The 25208-nt window shown below is 45.9% G+C and overlaps 1 protein-coding gene across 40 annotated transcripts in view; it reads left to right on the top strand.

Annotated features, from left to right (window-relative positions):
* The window catches only part of Tsbp1 (testis expressed basic protein 1), a 74949-nt gene extending 51575 nt beyond the window's left edge, over window positions 1–23374 (top strand). For 39 of the 40 annotated variants that reach the window (XM_059281369.1, XM_059281366.1, XM_059281365.1 and 36 more), the window contains 13 exons: window positions 49–69; window positions 494–514; window positions 962–982; window positions 1567–1587; window positions 4055–4075; window positions 4694–4714; window positions 5983–6006; window positions 6920–6934; window positions 8777–8800; window positions 9063–9092; window positions 9473–9493; window positions 14335–14349; window positions 22505–23374. In XM_059281369.1, the coding sequence (XP_059137352.1) occupies window positions 49–69; window positions 494–514; window positions 962–982; window positions 1567–1587; window positions 4055–4075; window positions 4694–4714; window positions 5983–6006; window positions 6920–6934; window positions 8777–8800; window positions 9063–9092; window positions 9473–9493; window positions 14335–14349; window positions 22505–23136 (887 nt within the window). In that variant the 3' untranslated portion in view covers window positions 23137–23374. The remainder of the gene's footprint in view (window positions 1–48; window positions 70–493; window positions 515–961; window positions 983–1566; window positions 1588–4054; window positions 4076–4693; window positions 4715–5982; window positions 6007–6919; window positions 6935–8776; window positions 8801–9062; window positions 9093–9472; window positions 9494–14334; window positions 14350–22504) is intronic. The other variant, XM_059281327.1, reaches the window with a different exon arrangement.
* Window positions 23375–25208: the final 1834 nt, after the last annotated feature.

Raw genomic sequence — 25208 nt, 5'->3', positions numbered from 1 at the left:
TCCGCTAAAGAACTAACTGACTTCATTTTGTTTTTTCCAATATTTTAGCTGGAACCATCGGACCTATCAGTGAGTTCCTTTTTATCTCTTTGTCCTTCTATGGGACCCTCCCCTCTCTGTACCCCACCTGTCTCAACTCCCATCCCGGAAGAATTTCCCATGCATTTTCCTGATTGCTTTCAAAGTTCATGCCACCTCCTGATGTCCAAGACCTAAGACAAAGTGCCCTGAAAGATCACTGAGTTTAAGAAAAGGGGAAGTTAAACAGTTCTTACATTTTTCTTTTTTCTTTTTTTTCATGTTTTTATTTAACATGGGTCCTGAATAACTTGCTCTGGTGGGAACTTTTGAGATTCTCTGCTAAATTACTTGCCATCTTTGTGTTAGCCATTCTCCCTGTGGTTGAGTTGTTCCATGATTTCTGGGGAAATATTGGTGACATTCACACTCCGCAACTGTCAACCACGTTGACGTTCCCTTCTTCACATTGCAGTGCAATTCTCCGCGCCGATCCGTGAGTATCCGCCGCCCTTTCGATAGCGGGCCTGCAGGGGCGCGGGTGGACCTGCCCCATTCCTTGGTGCGGTGTTTCCCGGGCATCTCATTAGTTTCCAAAGAGGCCATGTGTGAAGTGCAGTGACCTCAAATCCCACGTGCTAACTTAATAAAAAAACAAAGTAAGGGCCTCCAGGGGGCAGTGTAATCGCCCTAAAGAATGGGAAGGTATACTCCTCAAACCATAAGTCTCTGAGGAAACGGAAGAAGACAAACCTACCTACGTGGAATGAGTCTTTCTCAGTTGCCTAAGGCTGAACCACCACAAAACAAAAAGAAGCCTCCACTCTTACAGGTCCCGTAGGTTCCATCCGTGATAGTTCTGCTAGAATGAAAGCTGAGAGGCAGGTTCGCAGGTATTTCCTTCACACCAATTAATGATCTCTATCTCTCCCCCCCTCTCCAGCTGGAGCTACAGGACCTATCAGTAAGTTTTTTGTCTGATTATCCTCGGTGGTGCTTACTCTTTTTCTGCAGTAGCTAAAGGTTCTTTTCCTGCTTTCTATGGTGGAGTTCCAAAGGTCCGGAAGTGTCATTTTCCTGGCCCTTTTGGTTTTCCTCCGAGTGGCATTTTAGTGAGTCATCTGCGACGTGTGAATACACATTTCACTGAGAAGCATGAAGCAGAGGATGGACCCTTGTAGAAAGTTTCCAGGGGTGTACCAACATCCCAAAAGGGGCTGCTAACAACAGCATGAGGGAGGCCAGTGGGAGCGGAAGAAAGCAGTTCCAGTAGGCAGGGGTTTTTCTAGTCCTCTGGAAGGGTTTAAATGGAACCTCTGCCAACCACATCTCAGGGAAGCCGTAGGGCAAAGGACTTTTCTCTGCCTGAGCTTGCTCTAGCACTTAGACTTACACACTTATGGCAAGAGAGTCAGCTTGCTGCAGCCTACCTCGGGTTTGCAGCTCAGTCCCACCAGAGAAAGCATGGAGATGAGAGCATTGGTACCCAGAGCCCAGAGTCACCTACTGCCCCCCCCCTCTTATTTCCTTCTTTTCTGTTTCTTCCAGGGCTGTCTCAGAGAACCATCGGTAAGTCACCTCAGTACCCACTGCATGTTTGGACCCTTGAGATACTTAGGCTTATAGTCTGTTTCGTGTCCATCATTTCCACCCACAGATTCAAACACCGAGCACTACCACTGCTTGATTATCCCTCCCAGAACTCCTATAGGTGGCATTAAACCAGGTTCAAGAGTAAAAAGACAGTAACTATGAAAGTGGAACCCACAAGCCTGGGGTGTCCCCTCCTGACCCACTTGTCACAGTCAGACCTTTAGAGCCTGAGCACAGTGAAGATTTTCACTACAGCATGGAAACCTCTCGCCTTCCATGCAGTTGTTTGTAAATGACGGAAACATCGTTTCCTTTGACTTCTAATTTCTCTGAGGACTTTTCTCCAGACAGTCGGTTCTGTTGTCACCAACTTCCAAGGCAGCTGTCACTTCCCGATGTACATTTTCCCTCAGAAACAGTACAAGTAACAGCTAGGTGCCAAGATAAAATTGTCCACTGTTAGAGCTTTATAAATTGAGTCCGAGCCACACGTAAACTTTTTTTTCCATGATATGTTTTATAGTGTTACTAACAAAAATTAAGATTTTTTTTAAATTCTGCAACTAAATAAATATGACGTGAGGCTCCTCTAGATTCACGTGATCAGCCAAACGTGCCATCGCTGGCTGACTCTGAAATGTCTCGTTATCATTTACATTATTTCCTGGGCCCTGGCAATGATGACTAACGATGAGTGAGGCAGGCGTCACACTGTCCTTAATAAGGTGGGGGCTCAAGTTCTTTTTTAAAGTGCATTGGTGTTCTGCCTGCATGTGTGTCTGTGTGAGGGGGTCAGATCCCCTGGAACTGGAGCCACAGACAGTTGTGAGCTGCCATGCGGGTGCTGGGAATTGAACCCAGGTCCTCTGGGAGAGCAGTCAGTGCTCTTAACCACTGAGCCATCTCTCCAGTCCAAAGACTTAAGTCTTATTGACTCTTAGTCCTTCTGCTACCATCTTTGGGTGTTAGAAGGGGGTTACGGGACATGCTGGGTTCAGGAGAGAAGGGGCTACGGGAAGACCAAGGAGAAACGGTAACGGCAAAGCAGAAGAGGATGAAGATGACAGAGAGAGAGAAAGAAAAGAGAAAACGGAGAAGTGGAAGAGGAAAGGGGAAGAAGAGTAAGAGATGCAGGAGGCGGAGACTCAATATGGCCGAGACAGGGCAGAAAAGGACAGCGGCACAGGATGGCACCGGATGGCACCGGATGGCACAGGATGGTAGTGGGGGAAACTGAAGAAAGAGAAAAAATGTGAAATTATCATATACCCACGGAGTTGGTGGCTGACATTAAGTTAGCAAGTATTCCAGGAGCTCTATCCCAAAAACAAGGGTGTGCACGCATGCGCGCACACACATACACATGCACGCATGCACGCACACACAAGCATGCATGCACGCACGCATACACACACACACATAGTGGTGGGGGGAGAGAAATTGCTAAATTATGTTGCAAAACACCGAAAATTCTAGCTTGTCTGCTGCTCGTCGCCCAGGGTACCCAGATCCGGAAAGCCACCTTCAGATGGGTGAGTCAACCGCAGACACTTTCCATCATGAGCAGCGTGGCATGAGGTGTGGTGGAAGAGAAAGGGGCTGCGTCCCAGTGGGGGTCCTTTGGATTGACCCAACCGCACCCACGCGGGATTACCATGGCCATCTGATGCCAGCTGACTCCGTGTGTCCTCAGCAGGAGAGGCCGTCCCCAGCAGGACAGCAGCAGCCAAACCCCTTCTTGAGAGGTGTCCACGCTGTGGTCTCCACAAGGCTCAAAAGCCGTCTGGGCACTATTCTCTTCATGTTCCAACAAAGCTGCCCTGCCCTGGAAAATGCCCCCACAGAACTCCTCAGAAGCCCTGTGCACACAGTCTACAGGAATCCTGACAGCAGCATGGCCGCACCTTCTGCAGGAGTGACTGCCATTGCCCTTTCTGGACACATTACCCACCAAGGCTCGTTCCTGTGTAAGTAGTGCTGCAAGAGAGGGGACAGGTCTCCAGGCTTCCAGTCACCTCAGCAGCATCAGCTGACCCTCTGCTCAGACTCTGAAGCTCATCACGTCGGATGGCAGTCACCACCGTAGTCTCCAAACAGAATCCGGAAGAAGGACAAACTAAGCCCTTACCTCCTCTGCCTGTGTACCCCTGGGACGTGTTAGCTGGTGAGAAATAAGATTCTTATTAGATTATAGTCCCTCATGTAGGCAAGTGGTTTCTTCTCAGTACTGGCGGGAAAAGCAGAGTTCCTTCTTTCTCTAACATTCCCTGTGTCCACAAGAACCAACCCCACAGGGAGAGCTACGCATGCCTTTTGTTCGTGGTTAGCAGACTGGGCTAGTTCTCCATGATCTCAGCTACCACTCCTCCTGCTCTTCCTCCCCTAGAAAAATTCTCCAGCAAGAAACATTCACACTAACATGCCCATTCTAATTTCTTTGTAGTGCAAACTCCTGGCCCTATTGGTGAGTTGCCTGTAGATGAACCGGATCAGCCTGAGTGACAGTCTATGACAAAGAAGGACGTTGGCTCCAGCTGTTCCCAAATCCTGTTCCTCCACCGAGACTCCCCCTGTGTCACACCGTCCTTCTCAGAGACTCATATTTTAGAAAATGGGGGTCCCACTGCCCTAAAATCAGCATTTATTGTTTATGATTGTAACGCTATGTCAATAAACACTGGAATAGCCAACCGAAGCAATCCTGACGGTCAAGAGGGCTGGAGGAAGGGGTAAAGCTGAGAGGGGATGGCTGCGACAATGAAGCCTGCGTGGGGCCGGCGGCCGGCGGGCGGGCGGGCGGGCAGTGGAAGAAGGCGCGGGCGGGCATGTAACTAAGGAGCTCATCGGCAGCACCTGTCACAAAAAGCAAGCCTGAGGAGGCAGCCCTTCCTCCTAGCTAAATCTGGAGGGAGGCCGGGTGCTTGATGCCAGGCTGCACGCAGCAAGGATGTCATGGGAACCATTGGTGCTGAATGCTCTGATCAATGCTGCCTGGAAAGGCTGCTCTCAGCAGCTCCTTTAGAGAACAGTTTGTCTGCTTTGTATCTAACCACAATCTTTTTTTTGTTTTTTCTGTTTGTAGCACAATTTACAGAATCCAGTGGTAAGTCCCCGATGTATTTTTTTTTCTCTCTGGTGTTCCTTGCCCTCGCATAATGTTCAGAGGGCCTGTTCCTCCTCTTGATGGTTCTTGTTGCCATAGAACACTGCCATGCTTCCCACTTTGTACCTGCTAAGAACTCTCTAGAGTTACATATTAAGAGAGGGACTGCAGAGATGGCTTATTTGTTAAGAGCAATGGCTGCTCTTGCAGAGGACCCAGGTTCAGTTCCTAGCACCCACATGGAGGCTCACAACCGTAACTCCAGCTCCAGGGATCTCTGTAGATACCAAGCACACACATAGAATACAGATATACATTCAGGCAAAATACCCATGTAAATAAAATAATTAAATTTTTTTCAAATGAAAGAAAAAGAGAAAGGAAAGCACCAAATGTCACAATGTACTCTGAAACATGGTGTGCTCTCACAACATATAACACGTTCTATACACAGAATAATTTTCCAGGCCCCAGAGAAAGGTGCCTCAGGAGAGCTTTGCAGTTTACGGAGGCCCTGCTAGAAGATGATGGCAATAACGCAGAGAAAATAACAAAGGGCGAGAAAACTTTCCAAATAAGCCCTAAAGAGGGGAGACAATACAGTCTGAACAGACTGAGGCTGGTTGGTCTTGGGTGCTGTGGTACGTACAGCCCCACAGGCATCCACAAAACCATGACGTCCGTGACCTCTGCAGCAGGTGTAGTTTCCCACCCTGAACTCTGGTCTTAAGGATTTTTTTTTTTTTTTTTTTTTTGGCAAATGAATAAAAGTCATCATAGTTGACTTTTGGCATACACCTGTAACCCTGAATCACAGCTACCTCCATCTCTACTATTAACTATCCCACACCTGCTGCCTTGGAAATTCTCATAGAGAGAAAGTTTGTTTTTTTTTTTTCTTAGCGGCCCAAAGTCTCTGAAGAGCCACCATAGGTGTGCTGCGTGTAAATGCTTTTGAAATATTATAATATATACATGAAAATTGTATTGCTGGTTTTATTCCTTCTAGCTTCCCTGTGAGTTGTGGACGAAAAAGAAAGTTTAGAGCAGGCTAATTAAAACTAAAAGAATTTACAAAAAACGAGTGGGGAAGAAAAGCTTTTCGGACGGCCCAGGTGGCCAGGTGGGGAGCGGGTCTGAAGGGGCTGCAGAGCCCGAGCACACAGACCACGATGCTATCAATCACAGTGTCAAGAATTTCCACCCTGGGTGGAAAGGAGGTAAGTGAAGGATCTCTGATGACCGCCCCGTGTCTGCTCTTCCCCCAGAAGAACCTTCACAAGCCTGCCTCCGTAAGTCACACGCTGTTCGTGAGTAAAGACTCTCAGAGAGGCCGGGCTCTTTCGCCCCTCCTCCTTCTGCCTTGTGCTGCTCCTGTGCTCCTCATGTGCCTCTCCTGTGCTCCTCCCGTGCTCCTGTGCTCCTCATGTGCTTCTCCTGTGCTCCTCCCGTGCTCCTGTGCTCCTCATGTGCTTCTCCTGTGCTCCTCCCGTGCTCCTGTGCTCCTCATGTGCTCCTCCCGTGCTCCTCCCGTGCACCTGTGCTCCTCCCGTGCTCCTCCTCTGCTCCTCCTCTGCTCCTCCTCTGCTCCTCCCCTGCTCCTCCCCTGCTCCTCCTCTGCTCCTCCTCTGCTCCTCCCCTGCTCCTCCTCTGCTCCTCCCCTGCTCCTCCCCTGCTCCTCCTCTGCTCCTCCTCTGCTCCTCCCCTGCTCCTCCTCTGCTCCTCCTCTGCTCCTCCCGTGCTCCTCCCTTGCTCCTCCTGCCCCTTTACTTTTTCCACCATCTAGTTGGTACCTGTCCCCAGGAAGGAGCATACACTGTAACCCTCATACTGGAGAGCTGGAGGAGAGGAGAATCGGGTTCAAGGTCACCCTTAGCAAGCCCAATGCCAGTCGGGGCTACATGAGATCTTGTCAAAAAAAAAAGATTAGAGGGAACCTCCCGAAGTTTATAGCAACTTGTCAACAAGAGTAGGAGGGAGGCTGTATACGTGAGTCAAGGCTTGCACAAAGAAGAAAGGTGAAGGCAGCATGGGTTAGAAAAAATGCCAACCCGAGATGTGAGCAGGTGACAACCGCTGTAAAGGGAAGGCCTCCCTACCCTAGTAGACAAGAGCCCGCTAGTGTGTCCCCAGCAGGCACTTAGTCCCTCCACTGAGGACCCTGTCACCAGACCTCCCACACTAATTTTTGCCTTTGTTTTTCAGCTGAAGGATCCAACTGTAAGTCTGGCTGCCTCCTTATATGACAGAAACCAATGTCTCCAGGGATGTCAAAAAACTCTTGAGTCAAAATTTCCGCATCCATGTTAGAACCCAATAGCTTAAAGCTCCAATTCCTTGGCCCCTTATGACTCCACTAGGATATTAGCAAGCTTCTACAATGTTCCTTGACTTACTTGAAAGTTAAGGGTCAAAGGAAAGTTTCCCTGTGGTTCTAAAGATTCTGAATTGGGAACTTATACAGAAGGAAGAAATGAAAGAATGAAAAATAATACAAGTTCCTGTCTTCCAGCTGGGCCATTTCCACCAGTGATTAGTGTGTTGTTTGTCCCTGATGTGCCTTCTCAGAGCCCCACAGAACCTGTCACACCCCACGATCTAACAAGGGACCTGAAAACCCCATTTTCTGAGCGTTCGCTTTCCCATTGTCTGGAATTCCACCAAGCAGTCAACAGTTCTCTGAAAACTTTAAAGTCCCCAGCAAGGAAGAAAACCAATAAGGCTGGCGCCTCAGATCTGTGAACCCAAGGACTTGAGAGGCAGAGCTAGGGTATTGCCTGCTTTGTGGCCTACAGGCTAAGGGAAAGGCATGCCTGGGCAAACTCATATGACCTTGTCTCAAAATAAAGAGCAAAAACATAAAAGGAAGGGGCTAGGAGTTGGGAGAGAAGGGGGTCAGGAATATAGATTAGTGGTAAAGCACTGGCCTACCATAAGTGTGGCCCTAAGTTCGGTCCCTAATATATAGGGGTGAGAGAGAAAGGGAATCAGAAACAAGCAAAAAGTAATGAAGCTTGTTTCATTGTGGCGGTGATGTCTGTAATCCCAGCGCTTGGGCAGTGGAAACAGGAGGTCACAGTCTAACCTGGACTCATAGTGTGACCCTGTCTCAAAGCAACTCTTTTTAAAGAAAGAAAGCAAAGCAATCTTCTCTACTTGCTTTTAAGTTGGAATACAGTCTCAGGCAATGAGTAAGTCTGCATTCCTCCCCCGAGAAGGAAGGATGCTAGGGTCCAAGTCTTTATCTGGCCACTGTGGGATGAGAGGTCTGCATCCTTCCCCCACCCCCAGCACCCCCTTGCTAGGGTCCAACAGTGTTTATCTGGCCACTGTAGAATTCACTATCAAAATCTGCCTGGGTTATTAACAATATACTATAAAGTCTGAACTTGACTGATGTACAGACACATGAAGAGGGAAAACACACAGAGTTCTACAATTTTACATAATCATCAACAAAAGACTGCTTACGGAAAAGAGGAACGGGGTGCTTATATAAGCGCTGTGGTGAGGGTGTCCCCACCTGGGTCTGCCTTTCCACACTTGATAACAACATCTGACAATTTCCCTGACTCTGTAGGAAGTCTCAGAGCTTAGGAGCTGCTGTTTCCTGGCACCTGCTTTTACATTACCCATAATTTATTTTTACTTTTTAAATACTTTTATGGAAAAAGTCAAAGAACTGACTTAGATAAAATACGTAACAAGGGGTAAGTTTCTCAACAATTTAAAATATGACGGTTCAGGGTAAAAGCATTTGTCCCACAAGCCTGACACCTGAGTTCAATCCCCGAAACCGGCAAGGGAGAGCTAGAGAATCAACTCCAGAAGTCGACCTCTGACCTCCACACGTGTGTGTACACACACCGCACACATACACACAACCACATACACCCTACACCCACATGCACTCAGCACAGATACACACACACACACACACACACACACACACACACGCCAAATGAATAAACTTTAAAATGTAAAAATAAAGTGAAAAATGAATAAGGAAAAATAAAAAGCAGGTAATTTTCTGTTTTGTTTTTGTTTTTGTTTTCTTATCAGGTGCAATAACTCCAGTCGCCATCAGTAAGTCTCGCTCTGGGGCCCCACAGCCTCCTTTCCTTGACAACCCTAAGGTTTCTGGGTTTAGGGGTCATACGACTTTACCTACCTACCTTCCTGTATCAGAAACCATGATGCCACAGGGCCCTTTCAGACAGCCAGATCTACTAACTCACACAGGGGTCAGGCAGGACCAAAGGGTGGTTATCTCCCATCAAGATGGAGCTCTAAAAAGAAGACAGATCCGTGCAAGAGGGAAGCGCTAAACCCCTTCTCTGTCTTACAGGTTGTCCACCGTCACCCAAGGCGCCTGTCTGTGAGTTGTGCCTGTTTTCCGTTGTCACGGCTCTCTGTGTGTGCCCTGCCCATTTCTACCCTGTGTGCAGACCTGAGATGTGTGACACCCCCCCCCCCCAGTCCCCCTTGCCTCTGTCATCCAGCTCCCCCGGCCTCCGATGTGTGTCCACTCCCCACTCCTGTAAGAACTAACATATTTTTAGTTGCATCATCTCATTGAATTCCTATAGTAGTACCATTAATCAATCCCTGTGAAGTGGATAGGAAACTGAGGCCAAATATTTACCCAAGAATCTAGTCATAGGACCTAATTGAAGCCCAGAGCTGTACCCTCCTAAGCTGCCCGCCTCACAAATGTGCCTCTCACGGAAACCTCTCACAGCTGTTGTTACTTTTCAGGTGCGACTCCGGCGTCCATAGGTGAGCACTATGCTTGATTTTGATTCTCTTGACTTCTGTTGGCCTGAGTCTCTCCCCTCTCATTCCTTCCCGCCCAGCTTCCCTGCACCAAACGTAACTGTAGAATAGGATACCAAGAAGTAATGAGCTAGCATTTGTCAACAAAAATCTAAAAACACTATGAAGTAGCCAATGTAGGCAGAGTTCTTCTAGCAAGAGAATAATGGTGTGTACAGGAAGTACACAGTCCAGTGGTCTCAGGGAAGTCTGTAACCCAAAGCTGCTCGAGTCCAATAATGAAGGGGTTTTCAGGTGTTCTGCCTCTGACCTCTTCATCACTAATTAATCTTGCATCTAAATCTGAGCTACAACTAATCTGCATGGAGTTGTTTTGAATGCATCTTTGCTGAGTAACCCCTAACAGACACCAGCAAAACTGTTAGAGACCTCTGTTGGTTCTAGATAAGAAAAATTAAATGGATTTCTCTTTCTCTCTCTCTCTCTCTCTCTTAGTAATGTCACAGAAAACTTTGTGTAAGTTCTTTACTTTTCTGCTGGGGTATGTGGGGCTTTCATGGCTTAGCTGGCTCTGCTTCTAACTGCTAGAAAATGAGATTCCTGTTTCTCATGTCCATTTGCTTTCATGCTTCACAAGGGCCTGAGGCCGACTGCATGGCAGGCGTCACGGGGCCCAGATACAGACTTCCCAGGCTTTGTTAGGAACTCACATCTTCAGGTATCAGTTGCTATTCGAGACCATGCAGGTGAAATGTTGACAATGAATGCAGAACTCAGGGCCGTCTCACGAGTGTGATGTCCCCATGTGCTCCTCGTGCTGAACTTAAAATGCAGAGTTTTTGTCGGTGTTAAAAACTCAAAATGCTCAGCAGGTACCGTAAGTGAGTGTGCTGAGGAGAAGCCAAGTGCTGTGGGGGTGGGGTCAGGAGGCTACAGGGTCTGAAGAGGGTGCGCCACTCAACCTACTTATTCATGCAAAAAAAAATGCAGAAAGTTGACAAAGCAGCTCACTTAATCCACATTTGGGGTAAAATGTCCTAATTTTTAACCATGATATGCACCTGGATCTGTCTGGTGGGCTGCAAACACTCCGATTCCACCCAAGCGCACTCCCAGCAGTTTTTATTAGAATTTTAGTGATTTCAGTATTAGGACAAAGGAGCTGGATGGATGGATTGGGATACGCTAGTGCCTCTCTCAAGTTCCCATCCACATATACCTCCTGTGTCCTCAGCAGATGGGCAGATCAGCCACTTCTCACTGCACAATGAACACACCATCATAACTCAGGCCCAAGGATGGAACTGGAAACTCCAGATGTTCCAGATTAGGCACATCACCGTGTCTGTCACCTTTTCCTGCTGTTGTGAAAGAAAGCATTTTCAGGAAGAAGGCTTTATTTCGGCTCAGGATTTAATGGTAGCCCAGCATGCCGGGGAAGGAAGGATTTAAGGGTAGTCCCTCATGCCGGGGCAGGCCAGGCAGCTGGTCACATTGCCTCTGTAGTCAGGAAGCAAGAGATGAATGCTAGTGACAGCACAATTTCTTCTTTTCATTCAGTCCAAAACTCCAACCCATGGGAAGTACCATCTACATTCAGGATGGGTCTTCCCTCTTCTAAAGATTCTGTGAGACTGGAGATCTACCTCTCTTAACTTAAAAGACAGTGTGTACTGCCCTTGCAGCAGATCACAGAGTTTGATTCCCAGCACACATATCCGGTGACTCATAACCACTGCAACTCCAGATCCACAGGATCCAATGCCAACTGGCCTCCAAGAGCACCTGCACTCATGTGCACATACTCATACGCCGACATATAATAAAAAATAAAAAGCTACCTGGAAACACTCTCATAGTTAGACCCAGAGTGTGTCTCCTGCATGATTCTAAATCAATCAAGTTGATAATGAGGTGAATCATTTCAGACCCACAGCTGGGAACAGGAACACACACTTGAAGTAAACAGGTCTTGCCCCTGGAAATGAGAAGCCAGAATCCAAACCAAGTAAATAATATTCTTTTTGGTGGAGGCATCAGAGAAGCTAGGCAGAAAAGGAATGTAAAAGCCATGACATGACATTTGTGAAGGCATAAAGGTGTGCCAAAGCAACCTGGGAACTATGCCATCTTCCCTTTCACTGGCTTAGTCTTGTCTGGCTTTACGCACAAACATAGGCTGGTTTACAGGAGGAGGAGGAAGAAGAAAAGAAGACAATAAATCTATGAAGAAATCCCAACTCTGAGAAACAGGGCTAGATGAATCTGAAGAGGATTGAGACAGGAAATTATTTACTCTCAAGTGTCAGAGTTAATATGCTTAGCAGACATAGATGATACACACTGCAAGATATATATTTAGTATGTGTTGGCCTACTCTGTCCAGGCATTGCCCTAATTGCGGGTGCTGATCCAGTGAGTAGATATCTCCTCACTCAAGATTATATTTTGATATTTTAATATATAATGGAGGCTGCAGAATTGTCTCAGCAGTTAAGAGCACTTGGTGCTCTTGCAAGAGACCCGAGTTCACTTCCCAGCACCCACATGGTGGCTCACAATCTTTCAAAACTCTAATCCAGGGGATCCAACACCCTCTTCTGGCCTAAGAATCTTCTTCCTATGGAAACATACTGTGTATGTGAAAAGAAAACTCAATGTCTGAATCTGAAGACTTGGAGAGAAACCCAGTGAGGAAGAAATCCAATGTTAATTAGCAAACAGATAATACTTAAACCACCGGGCCAGTCAAGTATAGTGGCTCATGCCTATAATCCCACCACTCAGGAGACTGAGGCAGGAGGATATCAAGGTTGACACAAACATGGGCTACATAGAGAGATACCAATGATCCAAGCATCTGTGTTTCTAAGATGGAAGAGGGGGCAATTCCTCCTCACTCACTAGCGATAAGAACAACCCTGCTGGGGTTTCCTCTGTCCCTGGTGAGATGTGAAGGCACCCCACGTCCAGAACTGAAGCCCTTTCCAGTCACAGGTGCAGTTCTGGGATGCTGACAAACCCACTGCTTCAAAGAGCCTAGAATTCACAAGAAACAGAGGTCTCTAAACCACAACAATACTGTCACACAGCCTGAGGGAGCCTAAGTTCAGATTCACATCTAATAACATTGCTGCTTAGCCACCCACGAACAAGAACGCATGCGCACGCCCAGGAAAATCCGCGTTCGCATTTAACAAGCTGGCTCAGCAGATAAAGGCTCTTGCTGCCAATCCTGATGCTGTGAATTCCAGCCCAGGACACACACAGTGGAAAGAGGGAACCGGCCTCCACATGTGAGCATCAGCTGAGAGCGGAGGGTCAACACAGCTTGGGACATGGGACACTCAGACGGGAGGGGTAGCATGTGCTCATCTCTCGCCTCGGACCCTTCTTTCCCTCTGAGACAAAGCCACCCTGCTGAACCCCTCTTAGTTAGCTTGCAAGACTCATGCAGGGGGGAGGGGTTAAAAAAAAAAGACTCATGCAGAAGTCACACACGTGGACAAATATTTCTATTTAATCAAAAACTATGCTAATTTTTTGCCTTTTTCCTTAAAGCAAGACCTGGACCACCTGTAATAGGAAAGCTCTGTGTAGTCAAAAGTTTCTCTGGTCCTGCCCAGCCCCACGGTCCCATGTTCCTCCGGCTCCGAGGTCCCTCAGCCACTTATAATCATTCAGAGGCTTAATATTGTTTACAAACTGTATGGCCTATGGCAGGCTTCTTGCTAACTAGCTCTTATAATTTAAATTAACCCATTGCTATTAATCTATGTTTTGCCACATGTTCTGTGGCTTACTAACCTGATGGCATGTTGTTTTTGGGCAGCAGGCTGGCGTCTCTCTCCAGACTCCGCCTTTCTCCTTCCTGTCTGTCTCCCTGGATTTCCTGCCTGCCTCTAAGCTGCCTTGCCATAGGCCAAAGCAGCTTATTTATTAACCAATGGGAACAACATATATTCACAGCATACAGAAAGACATCCCCCAGCAGTCCTGTGTTCTCTTCAATTGTGTCATCACTAACTTCCTGCGGACGAGTCCCAGTGTTAATACTATGAACGTACCAAGACCCAACATTTCTATTTCTGACTGTGTTTATTAGCTTTTCAGAATCCCTTGCTCTCCAGTTTCCTGTTTCCCTACTCCTGTTCCCAGCAGCTGGCTCCATTCTTAGCTATCCACAGCCATTTGGAAGTGATAATTGAAATTGCTTAGTACCTGGTGTGGTGCTGTAATGATAACTATTCATTGGGTACTTACCTTGTGCCAAGCAGTGAACTTGCTGCTTAACATGCATATACATTGTATCAGATAAGTCGTTACTTACTCCTAACATACACAGGAGGAATTATAAACTAACATATTGTACCACAGTTACTCATACTAGGTCTCCGTAGCTGACTGTCTGAGAAATAATGGCCACCATCCCTCCTGCCCCCACGCAAGATTTATGCTTATGGAAGAAAAAAGAGAGTGTGCTCTAAGAGGAACCTAAAAACAACTGAGCCATAATAAAAATATTACAGGTGAACACAATTTTTCCAAAGAGGTAAATAGGAAGAGGGATAAGAAAAGAAATGTAAAAATGTTAACTTGGAATTTTCAAATTTCTAGGGAGTCTGGGGAGAAAAATCTGGAAAGGCAGTGGCCTCTCCCAGAGATACCCCTCTCTCCAAAAAGGTGCCCCAGTTAAGAGCTGCCAGCGAATGTGGTGGATTCTGAAGAGAATGCGGCAGTCCCTCCCAGTCCTTCTGCTAGAATTTGTTGCATAGTTTAAGAAGTAGCTGTGTTCTTTGTCTAGAAACTGTGTGGTCGTTTATGTATCTGTTTCTTTTTCACAGTCAGACAAGATCCGGGTAAGTGCTGTGTCTGCTCGATGATCCTGGGGTTAGTTCCTGCACCTGCTGCCTCTCTGACCCTCAGACCTTCAGTCTCTCTTATTTTATATTGAACAGCTTCCTCTAAAGTCACTGGTAAATATTTTAGAAACTGAAAACCCTACAGATTACAAGTCAGACAATGTGCTTCCTGAAGGTACCTTGAAGTCAGATGTGCTCCTTTTGAATATTTTTAACTGGGTTATTTTATTTTTAACTTATTTGCAGTGACACAATAATGTTCGCATTGATGGGCTACTGTGTTACTTTGTTGTATGTATATGTCATGTTGTCAGCACATCCAGCTGGTCAGCACCTTCGTCTCTCTATGCAGCATCCTTTCTTCGTTTAGTGCAAGCCTGTTATCCTCTGCTGGCTCCTTCTAAAATACATAACGCTTTGCTGGAAGTCCCCCTACTACAGGATGCCAGACATACTCCTGCTGTTCTGAACAGTTTTCAAAATTGTCACCTATGAAAAAAATGTCATCTGCTGTTTTTCTTGTTAGAGTTTATGGGTAATTGGGGTTTAAAAACAAAAGAAAGAAAGTAAGAGATGGTGAAATCAAATTGAATTAGCAAAGTTAAGTCAACTGAGATGTTACTCTTTTACTAAAAAATTTTTTAAAATATGGCAAGCCAGGAGAGATACAGCAGGGCCAAGAGAGAAAAAGACTCATCCCTCCAAGAGTTCACTCATGCAATTGAACATTTCTGACATGTTTCATGTCCAAGGAAGTTGAAAGGCAGAAAGTAGTTCACAGCTCCTACTTCTGACCACTAACAAAAACCTCTTAGAACTTGAATGTGTGTTTCTACCCTCACTGAAGAGGACCCATGAGCGTCGCACTCTCTGAGCTGGCTTTACCGACTGCTGCGATTCTAAGAAAGTCCTGTTTGTTAAGTATGGCACCTGCTCAGTGCAGGCTTGTCTGTCTCCATGTTAGGGTAGATTACAAGGCCTCCCGAGTATCAGAATTTCTTGGTTTTTAAAGCATAGGGTACAGTGGACTATTGGAAACATCAACATGATGGTATTTTCCTGGCAAGTAAAGTGTCTTGCTAGAAGCAAATAAGTTTTTACATACTTAAGAAGAATTACACTCCTACAAAATGTCCTCTACCCCACATGCATGCCATGGCACACAAGTGCTCAGAGAGGGGATAAAAAGTAAAAGGGGACTTCTGTAAGACATCACAGGTCACCTGCTGGTGCCAGGCAGGCTCCCCAGCCCTGCACCAGAGTGGCCCAGCTTGCTGGGCCTCTGCATGTAATTCACAAAGTTCTGCCTCATTTGGCCAAAATGGAATGAAACTGGCAAACAGAAGTTAGAGCTGGGCAGCATCTCCTGAATTTGCTCTCCTGACTCTTCCACAAAAAGACGCATTTTCCAATAATAGAGGCAAGAGATGAGAGGGGAAGCAGAAAAGTCCTGAGAGACAAAGTAACACAACAGAGCAAAAGCCCAAGAAATGGAGTTTGTCCAGCTTCTGCAGTACTTCATTTTCCAGAGGAACTGGATACCAAAGGGGAAGGGCTTGTCTCTTTTTCACCCTTTCAAAATGACTACATCAGTGTAAGAAAAAACATACTGCAGCCACTTGTTATGAAGGGGTGGGAGGGCCTCTCCTCAGCCCAGAATCCTTGTCTGGAAAGAGCTTATCCTCAGACTTCTGTCATCGTTTCTGCTGCCGGTGTCAGTCCACACTAACTGTCTGTGTTTGGATCTTAGCCCATGTAGCAGTGCCTATCTGTAAGTGCATTTTCTTTTCATCAATCTGGTAGAATTAGGGATCCCAAAATGGGGAGAATGCTGACCTAACCGATCTCTATTCAGTGGAATGCTTCTATTTGTGAATGCCCCAGCATGTCCTCTTAATGAGCAATCTGTTATTAGAAAGGTAAACAAACACTGAAAGACTGAAGGGAAAAAATCCCCAGAACAAGTTGCTAACAGCTTTGCTTTTCCTATTTTTTTTAAATTATTTAATTTTATGTGCATTGGTGTTTTGCCTGCATGTATGTCTATGTGAGGGTTTAGATCCCCTGGAATTGGGGTTACAGATAGTTGTGAGCTGCCATTTGGGTGCTGGAGAAGAGTCCTCTGGAGAGCAGCCAGTGCTCCTAACCACTGAGCCATCTCTCCAGCCTGCCAACAGCTTCCCATAAGAAACAGAAGTTTCCACGCTTCTTTCAAGAAGAAAAGCTATGGAGGATGATACACCAGATACGGAGATAGCCAGTGAGGGGCACAGGGCACACAGACTGAAGGAGGGAAAGGAGGCGGATAAGTGTGGCCAGCTCACTGACTGCTCCACATTAACGTCCTACTGGGTGGGAAAAGGGAGCCTTATACAGGGCCGTCAGTCACATCAGACTAGCCCCTCCCATTAGAAAACACCCCTGCTTCCGGGGAGGTCTGGCGCCAGCAGAAGCACTAGCAATGGTTAGCTCTAGGGAAAAAAAAAAAAAAAAAAAAAAAAAACAAGGAAAGAGATTGGAGCCTTGTTCAAATGTTCTGCTAACATGTTTTTGTTTCATGTTGTCCTGCCAGTTACTCTCGTGCCTTTTGGTAAGTTCATTATTCATCTATTTCTACATTTCAGTATCGTTTAGAACCTTTCCCAGAAGTAAAGGATTTTAGATACACGCTTTCCAACTCCCTTTCCTCTCTGTTGTCTAGACCCCTTAAGTACTGAAGAATTGACTGTCTAATCTGCACAGTGACTAGCCAGCAGCGAATAAATGGAACGGAGACTAAAGATGGACATTAGGGCCCTGCGTGGTGCTGTTCGCTTAATGCAAAGAGAATTCAGGAATAATTAATGCTGATGCAGTTTTGATAGAGATCTTGCTTTCACACATGGCTAGCCCTTTAGAAAACAAACGTGCCACGTGCTATTAAGTACATTAGAGTACAGGGTCTTAATGATTCCAGTTGTAGAAACATGCTCTATGGAGTAATCCTAAATATGGGATATGTCTCTCTGGGGCCTCCTTTAGCATAATTCCTAGTAGAGAATTTTGAAGAGAAATCCTTCACCGCTGAATGCGGAGTCTGTTTCTCCTTATTGTTTCCTGAGCAATGTGTGTTTTTACACTTTTCTATCATCTGTCTCTCCCAACGTAGTCTTAGCTTTTCATGTGACAGTTAGGTCAAGGTGACAATCCCACCACTCCATTAGCAGGGGAGTTGGTGTCGTTCTGCTCTCAGCAACGCTTTACACACTGTGGTGCAGGGCTCCTGATACCGCAAGTCGTGAGTCCTTCAGTGGGCAGCATTATGCTCTCTAGGTAGACATTAACTGCTGCAAGCACTTTGTGAGGGAACTGGGATTTTAATCAAATGATAAAATCCTCGCCTATTAGCATTAAGTCAAATTTTGTTTAGAACACTAGGGGGAGCTACGACCCCAGCCCGGGTGACGTTCTCTCTCTCGTGAATTCGCCCACCTTTTAGCAGCTCTCGCTATCCTCCCTAAGCCCATAAAAAGCGCTTTTACCAGATGTTTGTATTTCAACTCTTCCCTAAATGCCCTCTGAGCAAAGATGAAACCGACATTGCTCATAACTACTGCACACGCCCAGCTGAAGGTCAATTCCTGCTGCTGCGGTTCTGGTTTCACACAGTTCTTATGAAGTTGTGGGGTTATTGAGTTTTCCTCAATCGTGACATGAGCTTATCACAAAACCCAGAGAAATCTTAGAGACAATTCATGCAGTTTTGAATTAAAGATAAACTGAACTAAGCAGTGGGGACCTTGAAGGACATGGTGAAAGGTAACGAAGAGGCTAGCCAGCCAGCAGGCTGACCCCATGAATGAAGGAGCTTGCCACTGAGACTGCAGCCCAAGTTCAATCCCTGAAACCTAAAGGTGGGAAGCTTTTAGAAGGCCCAGTGACTCCAGGAAGCTTTCATCTGACCTCCACACACACCATGGCACATGTGTGCCACACACACACACACACACACACACACACACACACACACACACAGACATACACACCTAATTAGAATTTTTTTTTAAAAATCATTTTCTTTCTTAATTATATTCTCATCCTAAAATATCTGGAGTATTCTTCCACAACTCTTCCCAAGCCAGCTTTAGAATTCTTGTTAAACTGTAGCTAGAGTTTTCCTGCCTGGCCCACGGTCAGGGCAAATCTCTCTCACCCGCCAGTCCCACAGCCATTCAGACCCGATCAAGTAAACACAGAGACTTATATTAGTTACAGACTGTATGGCCGTGGCAGGCTTCTTGCTAACTGTTCTTATATCTTAAATTAATCCATTTCCATTAATCTATACCTTGCCACATGGCTCGTGGCTTACCGGGATCTTCCCATGCGGCTTGTCATGGTGGCGGCTGGCAGTGTCTCTCTGACTCAGCCTTCCACTTCCCAGAATTCTTTTCTTTGTCCCGCCTATACTTCCTGCCTAGCCAATGGCCAATCAGTGATTTATTTACTGACCAATCAGCAACACATTTGACATACAGACCATCCCACAGCATTAAACCCCAGAGATTGCCAAAAAACAGAAACTGTAACCAAAGTTTAGAGACATGAGCTTAGGTTACAAATGAGCTCCCTGTAAGTGTACAGAGAACACAGTGATGATGTTCCTGAGTACGAAGAAAGAGAGAAGCGCTCATGTTAGGAACCTGTCAGTCTCCTAAAAGTCATGACACTTCACTTTGCCTTGGCCAAGAATTTTTTTTTTTTTTTTTTTTTTTGCATTTTATGAAGAAAAAAAAAATGGCCATTACTCCTATAACTGATCCCACAGGCCATAAAGATGCTGTGGGCTCCTAAGTCATTCACAGGGGTTCAGACTGGCTATGAGATCATAGCATATTCTTGGAGGATAGAATGTCTCACTAAGTCCTTCCTCTAGTGTTACAAGTGGGGTCTTAATGGGAACCTAGTACGTAATTTGTTTTAAAACTAATCCATTTTCTTTTCCTTTTAAGTGTTTGCACCGATAGGCTCCGGTAAGTCCAGGTCTTCTCTTTTAAGCTTCCTCTGGTGTGGGTAGCGTCCTTGGCCTCCAAGTGCACTGGCGCTTTCTGAACTGAACCACTGAGCTCAGAGACACAAATAAATTTCCATCCCTTTCCCTCCGTGTTTGCTAGTGTAAGTTTAAATAATTTTATCTATCTGTCTCCCCTGACCGTGTGTCTCTCCCATCCCTCCACCTTCAGTATTCTCTGAGACACAGTCTTGAAGTTAAGCCAGGGGAGAACCTCTACGCTAGCCTAGGGATCTCCCATTTCAAATCAAAACTGAGACGTAATTAAGGCTAGTGAAGACAGGGGGTGCAGCCTTTTATGCCAAAGAGCTGAGCTGCTCAGGCATCAGGCACAGGAAACCAAATGTCCCCCATCTCACCCAGCGGAGCTCAGACAACAGTGACATGGATTCCGTCAATGCAGGGGCCCAGGGTTTGGGAAGGAAGGAACACCCAACATCAACTGATGATGTGTTTGCCTTTATCTCTTTCAGTTCACAGTCGGGGACATTCAGTAAGTTTGTATCATTCCCTTGTCTTCCTGTTTCTGTGATTATCACCCTTGAGTTTCTGTCCCCGAATCTTCTTGAATTGCAAATCCTTCTATCTGAAAGAGTCATTATGTCTCAAGTGGCTCCTTATTGTTTCGGTTTTGGATCCTTCTTGTCTATTTTCCTTTTGTAGTAAGACACACGATCTTGTCGCTGATTCAGTTACTGTGGAAGACTCTGGTGGAGCACATGCCAATACACAGTTCAGTGATTCTCAGCCTACGGTCACCACCCCTTTGGCAACTCTCTATCTCCCCCAAAAAATTACATTACAATTCATAACAGTAGCAAAAATACAGTTAGGAAGTAGCAACAAAAATAATTTTATGGTTGGGGGTAACCCCAACATGAGGGATTATGTTAAAGGGTCGCAGCATTAGGAAGGTTGAGAACCACTGATACAGTCTGTTATAATGGGAGCTGCTTTCTCTGTGCTGTGCCATCAAACTGATTGTTTTTACTTAAGATGAAAAATACTCTCAGACTGACAAAACATGTCTGTCAAGACACGATGATGATTGTAACCACCAATCAATTAGAAGAATGGGATTTTAGAGTAACTTGTGGAAGAGTAAGGGAAGGCAGGAAATGCATTCAGGTAGGACTGCATCACTAGCCTGAGTAGGTGGACCTTAGCTCAGTGGGACAGAGTAGTCTTCTCTGTGAGCGGAGGATGGAAAGAAAACACAGAGGTCAAGGACTCTGGTTGCTTTTCAGAAGGCTTGAGTTTAGTTCCCAGCACCCACACCAGGCAACTCCCAGCTGCCTGCAACTCTACCTGGCCTCCTAGAGCACACACACACACACACACACACACACACACACACACACACACACGGCACATGCTTTCACAGATGTAAGCACATAAACAAAAATAAAAAACAATTTTCTAGAGAAAGGCTGTTGGAAAGTGGGTTCTCCTGGAGTTTGAAAATCTCCCCTAATGTCTCTTATGTGTTTTGTTTTTTTAGCACTGCCTCCAATGGGTAAGTTCTTTAACTATTCTCAACTTAGATATTTGACGTAGTTCACATACTTTCTGGACTGGACAGTTCTACTCCCAAAATTGAGGCATATAATCCTCAAATACCCTCTTGTTCAAAATCTCCTAAGACTTCTAGTGTCTGCTTTGCTGCGCGGGGGAGGTAAAGTCCTGCAAAAGGGCTGTAACACCTGCACCCCAACCACCTTCCGAGAGTGAGCGCCAATGAACATCTCCTCACTGGCCTCGAGCACAGCGTGAGGAAAACTCATTCCGCATTCCGAACCCCAATAGCTGTTAGAGCTCCTCTCTTTTTGACAGTGGAGGCCCTCCCTTCTTCCTCCTGCCTTCTAAATGACTTTATTGGACAGGCAGGAGGTATTGGGCCCCTGTCCACACTGCGCCTTCCTTCTCCAGCAAGAATCCTCACGGTTTACTTTGATAGCCTAGATACTTCTTTTTTCTTGATTTAGGGAACCAAACCACTAAAGAGAAAAAAAAAGAAACAAACAAAAAAAAACCCACAAAATTCTTACCCAAAGCTAACAAGTTGAGTTCTATAAGAACACAGAAATGGATGCACAGGAGAGCTGGCTTACCCACACATCATTAAAGGGACCTGAAATTTTGACAAATGAGCTAGCATATATTTCAAGTAGTCTAAAGTGATATTTAGAGCTGAACTCTGGAATCTGACTAGCAGGCTCAGTTCCCAGCTCCTCCGTCAGCAACACCTAGACACTCTGATTCCACCTTCATCTGTAGAACTCTAACAACAACAGGGTCTGGCTTGTCTGGCTGTTGTGAAGATGGGACTGTTTTATTTAATGCTCAAAAAAGTGGGTGCCGGGCTGAGCTGGAGAGAACAGCTCCATGGTTAAGAGCACTTACTGCTCTTGCAGAGGACCTGGTGCCCTGAAGCTCCATGGGTCTCACAGCTGTCCCTGACACCAGATCCAGGGACTGGCACTCTCCTCTAGCTTCCAAGAGCACTGATCACATGTGGTGTGCTTTCATCAAAAACACACACTTAACACAAAATAAATAAATCTAAAAATGTATGGAGAGTGGGTGCTTGGAATGTGATAAAGGCAATAATTATCAGCTAGTACTATTATTACTTTTACATGATGAAATATGCTTTTTGTCAACAGGGACAGCACATTTGAGTTTTCTTCCATTTTAAAAGATAATCGTTTCTTCCCACAGTAAATCTTATCTGATTTCTTCCCAAGCTACAAGCTCATTATCCCCCTTACCACTATTCATTAGTCTTAACCTACCGAACAAACAGCCATCTCCTTCCCATTACATTTTACCTTTCTCTCACTGGCCTTCCAATTTACTGAAAAGAATCCAGAATTTTATCAATAATATCTGTATTTTATTATTAGTTATCAATACCTACATTATCTAATATCTAGGTCACATTAATAACTATACTATGTAATTTCCACCATTTTATATTTTGGGGGAAATCTTCAATGACCCTCAGTTTGTTGGTTTTAAAGTCAGTCTTGGGGGAGGGGGAAAGGAATTACTGGATACCTGAATCACACGCTTTTGCTGTATATTCAGTTCTATTCCTAGGTTGTGATGGACCGGAAGAGGGACTCTTGCTAGAAGGATGCAGGGACTCACTGAAAAAGAGAATGATTGGAGGTCCTAATGAATCCTACACAATGCTGCACAAGAGAGAGATCAAACGAAGGGTCCGGCCGGGGATGGGGCTGCAGTGCGAGGGCGAGGTTCCGATGATGGATCAGATAGGAGCGTCAAGGAGGCGGGACTCGCCAAGAGGACAAGACTCTCAAGTGAGGTTTGACCCAGGCCTTCCACCCGAAACCATGTGGTCTGAACCACCACGGTACAGAAGACCTGAGTCCAAGATGAGGAGGACCAACGACGCCATGCTGAAGAGACAGGGATGGCAGGGCGAGTGCCCAGTGACCGAACATGAATTCGAGTACCAATACATGAAGACTGCTACGCCTCCTGCCTCGTGGCCGCCCCAGAGAATGGCCTCAAATGCTCCACCTCCCGCAGCAAGGCCATCCAAGACAGCGGCCCCAGCTCCTGAAGCACAACAACCCCCCGCAGGAGGGGCCCCAGCAGAAGCACCCGCGGCACCACCACCTGAAGGAAATCCAGGAGGGGAAGAGGGTGATAAACCCAAGACAGAGAAGAAGAGAAGGAAGAGCCAAGGTGGAGAAGAAGGTTAAGAATAGCGTAAAGCCGGGCCACCACCGTGATCATCGGGCATAAGCTGTGTCTCAGCCCTCGCCCCAGAGGATCATGGTTATAAAATCCTCAAGACATCTTTGTTTTCTGCTATTCGGTTTTTCATTATTAGACTTCCCCGCCACAAACTTCATCTTCCAAATTTTGCTTTATAAGTCAATATATTTAATCCAGTGAAGAAAGATGGTGTTTTCTGAAATAAAACGTCTTTATTAAATATCTAATAAGTTCCTTTGACAGTGTTCCATCTCTAGCTTACCAAGTTGACCTTATGATCTTGATGGCTACAAATGCTCTATTAGCCATAAAAAATTATAGAAAATAAAAATCAGAGTTCCTGCAACCAAGTAGTTTATGACAGAGACGGTGACAATGTAAGCATAATCATTTTTAAGAGTCAATTTTAAGATGTCCAAAAGTAGTTTAAATAGACAGTCTGGTAAGAGTTTAGAAATAAGAGGGTCAGAAATCTCAAAAAAGAAAAAAAAAATCTGTCCCTTTGATGGGGAGAAAGCAATGGCATGTTACAAATTGACAAACAATGGATTAGATGTAGGTACGAGAGAGCAGAAGAAAGGCAAGGGGGTTTGAGGCACGAGGCTATGCCCCCCCCCTCCCCGGGCACACACTTGTGTACAGCTGAGACTCACGGGGCACCTGAGGTGGGGTTCTGAAAACGATGGTGGAAAAGGAGTTTCTAAAAACAAACCTGAGTTTACACTTTCCCCTTTGGACAACTGAAAAGCTTCTGGGGTATTTGAGACAAGCGACTCGGTAAATCTGCTTTGCAAGCAGTGTTAATCTGGTGACTGTGCAAAAGAGATGGGAAGACGTGGCACGCAGGTAAGTGATGGACAGCTCGCCACAGGGGCGGTCTACAAATGAATGGCGTGGGAAACATGCCGGAATAGTACCATCTGATCAAAAGGCGTTCTCTTCGTGAGACTAAGGGGACTGATGAGGGGCACTGTGCAGGCTTACTGTGAGAAAGTGGTGTGGTTAAAATAAAAGGAACACAGATTGTTGTTTGTTTTTTTAAATTCTTAATCTACGTAGATCACACAAAGAGGCTAAGATATCTATTGTGACCCTAGGCACGATTATTCAGCCATTCAATAACCTTACTTTTGAGACCTCTGGAAAAGGGAGACTCTTTTGTTAGCAGTTAGAGCAGCTTGGTTGCTCATGTGAAAATTCTTTCTTTGGGGGCTGCTGAGGAGGCTCAGCAGTTAAGAGCACTGGCTGCTTGTGCAGAGGGCCCAGATTTGACTTCAGCACCCACAGAGTTCACAACCTTCAGTAACTCCAGTTCCAGGGGATCCAATGCCATTCATGAAATAAAAGGTTCTCTTTTTTAAATAAATAAAAATAGAGCCTGTGTAATGGCATGTTTTTAATCCCAGCACTAGAGAGGCAGAGGCAGAGTCAGGCATAACTCTGACTCTGAGGCCAGCCTAGTCTGCACAGCAGTTCTAGGCAGCCCGATATACATAGGGAAACTCTATATCACTAATAATCATACTCTAAATAAAAAATTTAAAAGTACTTACCTTCAGCAGGAGACATAACCCAACACAGAGCTGTGAGGGGCTCTTTCCTTTTCTCGTGTCCTCTGAATTTCTGTCTTCCTGTCCTGTTTCAGAAAGAGAGTGAGTAGTTGGCTGGTAAGATGGCTCACTGGGCCAGGGCCCACATGATGGAAGGAGAGAACTGACCTACACACACACACACACACACACACACACACACACACACACACACACGCACGCACACGCACACACGCGCACACACACGCGCACACACGCACACACACGCGCACACACACACATGCACACACACATACACACACACATATGCACACACACACATACACACACATACGCACACACACACGCACACACGCACACACACGCACACACACATGCACACACACACATACGCACACACACATACGCACACGCACACACACACACACACACACACCAGCAAACAGCTGTGACTGGAGCCGGAAGAGGCTGGAGTCGGGGTGCAGGGGGTGCAGGGGGCACGTGGA

This window comes from Peromyscus eremicus, chromosome 16_21 (assembly GCF_949786415.1).
Source record: "Peromyscus eremicus chromosome 16_21, PerEre_H2_v1, whole genome shotgun sequence".
In the NCBI taxonomy this organism is placed as follows: domain Eukaryota; kingdom Metazoa; phylum Chordata; class Mammalia; order Rodentia; family Cricetidae; genus Peromyscus; species Peromyscus eremicus.
The sequence above is the reverse complement of the archived record's forward strand: the minus strand, read 5'-3'. Positions and strand labels throughout refer to the sequence as shown.